Source organism: Solanum stenotomum, chromosome 8, assembly GCF_019186545.1.
Source record: "Solanum stenotomum isolate F172 chromosome 8, ASM1918654v1, whole genome shotgun sequence".
Taxonomy (NCBI): Eukaryota; Viridiplantae; Streptophyta; class Magnoliopsida; order Solanales; family Solanaceae; genus Solanum; species Solanum stenotomum.
In genome coordinates, this window is record NC_064289.1 from 13,036,674 (window position 1) to 13,046,387 (window position 9,714).

Genomic DNA, 9,714 nt, shown 5'->3' on the forward strand with positions numbered 1-9,714 from the left:
TCTAGTTGAGGAAGCTACTTAGGAAATCGAGAAGGACATGCGAGACAAGTATCCCCAATTGTTCGTCGATTCAGGTACTACTTCATTCCTTCCGTAACCTATTTTTCATAAGTTTATCACTCAGGGATGAGTGATGGGTAAATTGGTATATATTTTAACGACCGGGTTCCGTCTTTATAGAAAAGCCAATGGGAAAATATTTTAGGTTGGAAAACTTTTTCGTAGTAACTTGGAATTTTCCAACCTAGTCCATATTTGGACGAAATCGGAGTCTTTGAGGTGTATGGAAATTTGGTAACAATCGGGTGACTTATTTATGATTTTGATTACATTAGTAGTTAGATATGTCGTTAAGGAATTCGTACGACTTTACGGAATTGAATTCGGGTGAGTAGAACCCCCGTTATTGATCTTAGCGTGAACGATATTTTCTGAGCATTGTTGGTTAAAAGTGTGTTGTAAATGGGGGTCATGAAATTATTAAAATAGCTCACTGTTTAGTGCAAGCCGCTTTGGCGGTGGTTTTGGTCGCTCTGGCAGTGCTACTGTAGCGGGGTGAAGGCCGCTTGGCGGGCCAAATGCGACTTAAAGTCGTAAATAAACTCCAAAACGACTTTATTCTACACTCTTCGACTTTGAGAGCTAGGAGATGACCCCATATGAGTTCTTGACCGTTTTTCACCATTCTTGAGACTAAATGTATGATTTTAACTCTCCGAATTCATTTTTCAATCGTAGAACATAATCTAATAGGTAAATATCGATGGGGGAGGATTTTGATCTAGAATTTATGGTGAAAACAACCCTAGTTGGGATAATTGGGATCATGGGTATGATTTAGGATTATTAGAATTGTTAGTAATCTGGGTAATTAGTGATTGTTAATTGATTCCCGTATTATATTAATTGTTTGTAGACTAAGAACAAGCGGAACGAATCCGAAAATGGAAGGATCAAGTTTTTAGGGTTTTAAGCTTGTTTTGAAGTAGGTGATTGTTATAATTCTATGATTGTGTGATGTATGTGTGTTCTTGTTTCATTATGATACTTGCATGTATAAGAACGTTGCATTATTGATCATGCTTGTTGGAAATGAGATAGAGGAATGATGAATGCCATGAATCATGACTAAACTGTGTGAACTTGAGAAGATACTTGTGGTTGTGGTGTGTTGAATGGATTGGTTGCCACGTTTCGGCATAACTAACCACGTTCCAGCATAATTATGGGATCAATTGCCACGTTCCGGCATAAATATTTGATCGGGTACCACGTTTCGGTATGCTAATTGTTTGAGTTTGGGTTCCATGAGAGGACCAATGACTTGTCATAATTGTGTATCTTAAGAAATGTGAAGTTGTTCGTTATTCATAAATGTTGATAATATTGTATATGTTCGATATATGCATGTGATTATAATGTTGTATTGACTAGCTTATGTTACACTTAGTGTGATAGCCTGCCACGTGATCCTACCAGTACACTGTGGTTGTGTACTGATACTGCACTTGCTCTTATTTTTGTTGAGTACAGGGCATCTTCCGACGGCTATTGGCAGACCTCACTTAGAAGATCAGTGATCGTTCAAATTCAAGAGTGAGCCAATTCTTCTGGGCTGCCATGAGTTCTCTTTCGTCTATGTCTACCATTTCGGACTTAGACTTTCTAGTTAGTTATTAGTGCATTAGTTTGGGACTGTATCCCTTCTTGTTTAGACTTGTTGAACTTTAGATGTTTTGGTACATTGACTTTCAGGTTCTAGGTGTATTTTCCACATTGTTTAGTTGTTAGATCTTTTGAAAGTTTATGGGAACTTTAGTCTTTAGCTATTTAACTTGCTTCTGTAACTTAAATGCTTTAGTTTTTGGTTTAGTTGCTTGGTTTGAGTTGTAGTAGTGGTTCTCCCACCGGAGGGTTAGTGTGAGTGTCAATCACGACGGTCTGGGCAGTGACAAAGTTGGTATCAGAGCTTAGTTCGTTGATCTCGATGTATCAAAACGAGTCTAGTAGAAAAGTAACAGAAAAGTGTTACTTTTTCAAAACAGACTAAAATAGAAAAGTGTAACTTTTTTAATTGTTAATGCTAAATATAGAAAATATGTTACTTTTTCAAAACGGACTAAAATAGAAAAGTGTTACTTTTTTAATTGTTAATGCTAAATATAGAAAATATGTTACTTTTTCAAAACGGACTAAAATAGAGAAGTGTTATCGGGACGAAAGAAATATTAAAAAATAAATATTTTGTGTGGTTATATATAAATTATCTTATTAAATTTAAAATAGGTATTTTAAAATTAAATTATTATTGCTAAATATAGAAAATGTGTAATTCTTTTAAAATGAACTAAAATAGAAAAAGTGTTATCGGAACGAAAGAATTATTAAAATAAACATTTTGTGTGGTTATATATAAATCATCTTATTAAATTTACAATAAATAGTTTATACTTAAATTGTTAATATTAAATATAGAAAATATGTTATTCTTTTAAAATTGACTGAAATAGAAAAAATGTTACTGAAACGAAAGAAGTATTAAAGTAGTAAATATTACGTTTGGATCAATCACTACTTGTTTATATGATTTAACTATAGATATACTTTTTTACACATTAAGCAATTGCAAACTAAAAAATTACCTTCTCATTATTCCTTCACTACGCAATGATTTTAATATGATTGTTAGAATAGACGGTTGTATGAAAGAAGCAAAGTGTCCAATAAACATAATTAATATATCAGTCAAATCAAAATATTAACAGTCTCATGGGTGGTAGGTTAAGATATATTTTAAATGATTTAAATAGATTAAACTAATAAATAAACGATCACCGCTTAAATATAAATAAATTGAACGAATTATATTTTTTTGAACTAATTTTACCACCCACGTATACCCTTTTTTTGTTAACTTTTGCTTATAAGGTTACGTTTTTAATGTTGTGAAAGCATCCGTCAATCAAGTATCTAAATTGATTGCCTCTAAGCTTCTTTTTTGGGGTAAATAAGATATCTAAAAATCTCATAATTATTATTAATCCAATTAAATTTCAAGATTTTATCTCCAAGTCCTTTAATGCCCATTCTTTATTCTCCTATCTAATCTTAATTCTTCAATTATTTTATTTCCTTTTTAAGTCCTTTAATGCCCATTCTTCAATCACCTATCTAATCTTAATTCTTCAATTATTTTATTTCCTTTTAAGTCCTTAAGGCCCACTCTTTAATCACCTATCTAATATTAATTCTTCAACTATTTTGCAGGAATTATTCATCTAGATCTCTATATCAAAAGCTTATCAAGGTATGTCTTTCTATTAATTTATGACTTTTTTTTTAGTTTTTACCCCAATATTCTTCCCAATTCCTTTTTTTTTTTTTTTTTTTTTTTGTGAATTTCATCTGATTGGTTCCACAAAATTGTAGGCTAATAACAAATCTTTAGCAAATCTTCTTAGACGAAAATTAGGGGTGTCAAATGGACGAATCAAATGAGTTAATAATTAAGCGTATCAATTGTTAGTTGAGATAAATCGGCACCTAACAAATGGGGCATAACTAGCTCGTTCAATTCTTATTAGTTTTTTTTTTTAAAAAAAATTCATTATTGATTTGAGTATCTAATATATTTTTCTACAAGATTTCTCATGAATTAATCTGCGATGTATATCAGCACAATTTTTAGACAAACTGAATTAAATTAGTAAAAAAAAATTAAGTTGATAAATGTGCAAATCTATGACCTGCCCAAACTTCAAGATCGAATTATATAAAGAATGTTAAAAATTGCAAGTCGCTTTTAAACAAATAGTAATTTCTCTGGCCATCCATGTTGAGTGACCGTCCATCACTCCGATAAATCCTTCACATTTTTGATTGATTTTAGGGATTCAATAATTAAATTGAGAATTGTTTAAAGATTGTGCTTTGATGTGTCTACTATACAACATGTGCATGTGAATAATTATTTTTTGGTGTAGAGTAGACTACTAATTTGTTTTAGTGTGTTCTAACATAATGATTAACCTTGACCAAAACTTTTTAATTAAATATAAAAAGTTACTTACAACTTACTTTAGTATGTATATGAAGTATTTACAATTTTATGAATTAATTATATCGTGTATTGATTGAGTCTTCGAATTTAATAGTGGGAGTGTCAATAAAAAAATTTGAATAAGATTTTAAGATAAATAGAGGAAAAATAGAGTACATATTCTTAAAGTTTTGTTAGTACAAGTACAATGAAATTAATGTGAGATTAGACGAGATTGTGGTGATTAAATGTTGATAATTAAGATATCTTGACTCAATAATATTGAAAAATGATTTGACAGATAATTAAGATGTAATACATATAATTAAAATAGAATGATAAAAACAGAAAGTACAAGGAGATTATTGTTATATGATTGAAGTAGATCACCAAATTTAACGACAAATTCTTAGGAATATTGATTGTAAGTCCAACAATATACTTACGTGATAGTGGATATTAAGCCACATAAGGTTAACCGATTTATTTTATTTTTTCAATAAACACGTAAACTTTTATTTAAGTGTATAATCGTTCCGAACAATTGGAATGATCTTTTTAATTTATGAAAAAAATAGAAAAAATTTCTAATCGAACCAAATAACTTTACATGTAAATATATTTTATACATTAACAATATGTTAACATATAATATATAAATATAAATATAACCTAGGTCTTAGGCCTCTAGTGACTAGACAACTTTGGGTCTTTGCTCTTTCATTAACCTTTACTTAATTAAGTTTAAAATTAAAGATATTGTAATAGATACTGTATCAAACAATACGGTAATATGGTTTTGCATTATTGTCTTCTTGATGAAGAATTAAAGTGCTTCTTCAAGAACATATTTGCGAAAGAAATACTTTAATAGTAGTATATTTTGAGGTGATATTTTAAAAGTAAAAAAAAATGAAAATTAACCGAACCGTACCGATATTGAAGAGAAACCGATATGATTGGGATGGTTTTAAAAAAATGTAATTTTGGTTATATATTATAAAATAACTGAAAAATTGGGATGATATAACTTAAAAAAAATAACTGACCAGAACTATCTCATTGACACCCCTAGATGAGACTGCTTTACTCTTAACTAGATATCTCGAATTCTTTAAGTTTTTCGGCACGATCATTGCAATCGAAAACAAATCATAGAACTACTATAGACTATAGAGTATGGATTAATTAATTATAGCCAAATTAAATACATTCTAAGAAATCGGCAGCCGTTTATTGACCCAAAAAATTGCTTTATACATTTCTTCATTTTTGTTTCACATGATTTGTTCTCTTTGTATATTTATTAATCCACCTATATTCACATGCACTAAGAAATGGTCTGCTTATTACCCTATACCTCTTCGAATATTCTTTTCCTAAAAAAGTTGCATAATTCTAGAATGCACGAACATATTTCAATATTAGGATTTTTAAATTTTGAATCCGCCTCAGTTATTCTATTAATAACTGACTATACAAACACGAAACTTTTAGGTAGCCATGGAAAAAACTCAAAAATAAAAAACTAGTATTAAAAGAAAGTCAAACATTGCTAAAACAATGTCAATCTCAAAACTTTTGTAATTAATATGTACAGATTACAATTATTTGACTAAACTTTAGAATTAAATTGAATTAAAATTAATTTAATAGTTTAAATTTAAAAATTGGATGTTTGAAGACTATACAAAAATACTATAAACTGCAATTATTCTCATATTAATATAATTAAAAAATACATTTTAAAATGTTGATCAATTTATACTGTTTAACTCTCGAAAAGGGAGAAGTAAAAGTGAACCGAGAGAATATATATACATGAGTTACATTTATTATTAGTATGTGTAGTTGGTTTGTTAGTTCTTATAGTCTTGAATAATTATAAATGATTCTCCATTCTCTATGTGAAAAGATGTGTTACATGGCACATAAATGTTCTCTTTTCAAATGTAATATTATTGAAAGGTACATTTCCCCTATTCTTTTCCCTACATATTAATTGTATGTTCAAAGTAGGGTTTTTTCTCTTTAATTTCTAGATGTGAGAGATTCATTAAGTAAAATACGAAGGAGTTAAACTTTGAATTGATGTCCAATTAATAAATGTGATGTCTTATAAACTGAAATCTACCATGGTCCATTAATGTTTAAACTGAAAAAAAGAAAAATATATATTATACCTTCTCCCTTTGAAGCTAATTGTCTATTAGATGTGATTAATGTGACAAACTCAAAATTTAAACGTTATAAATTTTGTGAATTAAGATATTGAATTTTGATATATATATCATCGTTTTATGATTTAATCAAAACATTGAGTTTTGCCGAAATTGGAGAATTTAGAGGTGAGAGTTATTAGGTGCAACTTTTAATCATGATATTAAGTGAAATCTGAGAATTTGTATATTATAAAGGGTTGACCAAAAATTCTTTTAAAAATAATTAATTATATCACACTCATTGTTTCTTGTATATACTATATATAAAGTCGAAAATACTGCAAATTATAACAAGCCTAAATACTGTATATATTTATATAAAACTTGTTTGCTTTTTTTAGGATGTCAAAGGTTTCATCAATATGGCTGCCTATATTCTTCTTATTTGCTCAACTATTTCATGCATCACAAGCTGATCTTGGAACTGCCAGCCAGTATAAGCCACCATATACACGTAAGTTACAAATAAATTAACTTTTCGCTCGTAAACTAAAGATAGTTCATGAAACATCTTGGATTACGTTCTCACATAATCATAGGTACTCTAAAGAAATATTGTAATGTAGATAACCTACCTAGCTACATTACAGGCTACCTCAAGGGGGTCGGGTGTAATGTATACATCATATCACATTTATCTATATTAGTCTTACCGTGAAAATTCATGTAATCGACTTTAAATTTGACTCGTTTTTTTTTAGATCTCCTTAAACCTAATTATTAATCACCCCTTGTATTTGTCTATTTTACAACCATTACCACCTCAAACAATAGATGGTCCCAATTATATCCATGTAGTAATTGACTTTTTTCTATTCGATCGAAAAGTGATACATGACAAGTAATATATTGGTGGCGCAGCGACGGAGTGTTTTGGGAATGATCCAACACAATTCCCATCAAGCAACTTCTTTGCAGCAGCAGGGGAAGGAATATGGGACAATGGGGCAGCATGTGGAAGACAATATTTGATCAGTTGTATTAATTCAGTGTTGCCTAAAGCATGTAAAGCTGGAGAAACAATTCAAATAAAGATAGTTGATAGGGCAAAAACATCACAATCAAGGCCAACTAAAGAAGGAACCACCATGGTTCTTTCTAATGCTGCTTTAGCTGCCATTGCTCTTCCAAATACACCTTCACTCAATATTGATTTCAGACAGTAAGTAATATTTTATATTTCCTAGATCCAATTTATATGCTATATTCAGGTATCACTACAACAAAAACAACTTTTAGCAGCATGCACATGGAGTTAAAACTTTTACTGACATTAGTTAATTGTCATTGGATCCAATGTCGATATAGACTCTAGGGACATTTACAAAGAGTGTTAATTGTTTTTAAAAAACATATTTAGCGATGATTAAGCAATTATCATTAACTAATTTCTATTAAAAATTATTTTTGATGTACTGTATTTTGATATGCATGTAGATTTCCGCACTTGATCAAGGGGTGTAGTGTAGGCAACCTATTACCCTATCCTGACATATACAACAATAAAACTCGATTTGACGATAAAAACTAGTTTATCACTATATTTTGTTTTTTTTATATATATAATGATAAGCATTATTGGTTGATTCTCAAATTTAAAACCTGTGACCTATATCGTTGCTCCAAGATTTTCCTTCATGCTAAATTCACGTTCATTCTCATAAATTTAATGTATTTAACTTATATATCAACTGGCAAATTAATGAAAATCTTACACTATCAGTGCGACTTACCTGACATAGAATGTTTATTTTTGTTGTTGCATGTTACTAATTTCAATTAGTATGGATAATTGTCTATAATTATTTCTTATATATATATATATATATATCTTTTTCAAAAAAGAAAATAAAAGTAATTTGTATATTATAAAACTGATGGATATGAACTGTCTGCTTTATTATTGCAGGGTGTAGAAATATTGGTACAGGACGTGGGAGCCACATTCTATATATTCTAGAAAATCTGACTAATTATATCTATAATATTCTAGAATGAATCTTTGATTAATCCGTCAGTTATTAATATTAGTCATTGACTAATTATACGTTGAATCGACAAAGTTTGTCAATAATGTAAACGAACAAAATATTGATTAGCAGCTATTTAAGAAAATTGGGACAACTTCATATGCAGGCAAATGTCTTTATCTTATTTATTTATCTTATACACAAATTGTTTTGTTTTATAGTACTCCTTAAATGGTCACTATCTATGTATTCATTGAGGAGAAATATTTAATCGATGTTGTGCAAGTTTGTAAATATCAATTCAGATAGTTTGACTTTTAAATTAGAATATTTTACGTGTTTTTGTTTGATCAGATTATTTTTATTTTCCCGAATCAATATGAATTCGGTTTATGAGTGTCAAACTTTATAATTTCCACTTAAATTACATCGATTTTTACGGAAAAAAATTAATAATTTTTTAAAATTAATATACCTATAAATTTTTTTTAATGAAAAACATAATAAAAAAAACATTACTTCCAAAATAGAACTATATCAATAAGTCAATAAGTAAGACATAAATGGGCTCCAGGGACTATATAATGACCAAATTTAAGGTTTAGCAAACGTAAAAATCATATTTATATGTTATAATCATAGTTTGTATAATTACGCTCCATAACAAACATTATGTTTGCTATGACTATTAATATGTATATTTCGGTATACATATACAAAAAAATCAATTGTATAATCTGTTTCGGTATACATATACAAAAGAATCAATTGTGTAATCTGTGTTTGTATAAAGCGAGGAAGAGAGAAAGACAAAAGAAAACTGGGCAGGGAAGATCTGTATTTGTATAATTATATATAAGTGTATATGACGAAAATATATGTATTTGTATTTGTATATACAATTTTCTCTCGCTTTATACAAACACAATTGATATATTTGTGTTTGTATGAAGTGAGAGAGGCGAGTGAGAGTGGCGAGCGAGATTCTCTGGGGGAGAAAGGCGAACGAAAAGTTATGTATATATACATTTTTTTCTCATTTTATACAAACACAAACACAAACACAAACACATTTTATACATTTGTGTTTGCATAAAAGTGAGAGAGGTGAGGGAGCCAGCGAAAAACGAGAGTGGCGAGCGAGAATTTCAGGGAGAGAGGTGAATGACAACAGTTGCTATGAGTTACAATTAAATCAAACTGTGGTTATAACATTTAATTTGAATTAATAATTTGCTACTTTATTCAATTTTCCCCTATATTATTGGTTATATATATATATATATATTTTAAAAATTATCCAGAACATCAATAGTAAACACTGAACAGGAAAAGAAACTACAAAATAAAAGGCATGTATAGGATTATTATATCACAAATAACTTTTAGCAGTAATTAATTAACATCAAGAGTTAATTGCCGTTAAATATATTCTTTTAGAGCAATTACTAGTGACAAATACATTTTAGCATTCTTTGTAAAT

The 9,714-nt window shown here is 29.1% G+C and overlaps 1 protein-coding gene across 2 annotated transcripts; it reads left to right on the forward strand.

Annotated features, from left to right (window-relative positions):
- Nucleotides 1-2,949: 2,949 nt before the first annotated feature.
- LOC125874337 (EG45-like domain containing protein) lies at nt 2,950-8,317 on the forward strand. 2 transcript variants are annotated; one of them, XM_049555211.1, is made up of 4 exons: nt 2,950-3,003; nt 6,603-6,715; nt 7,123-7,423; nt 8,171-8,317. In XM_049555211.1, the coding sequence occupies exons 2-4, from the start codon at nt 6,604-6,606 to the stop codon at nt 8,175-8,177; spliced, it is 420 nt and encodes a 139-aa protein (XP_049411168.1). In that variant the 5' UTR covers nt 2,950-3,003; nt 6,603; the 3' UTR covers nt 8,178-8,317. The 2 variants fall into 2 exon arrangements, with proteins under 2 accessions (XP_049411168.1, XP_049411169.1); XM_049555212.1 differs by lacking the exon at nt 2,950-3,003 and adding an exon at nt 3,232-3,307.
- The last annotated feature ends 1,397 nt before the right edge of the window (nt 8,318-9,714 follow it).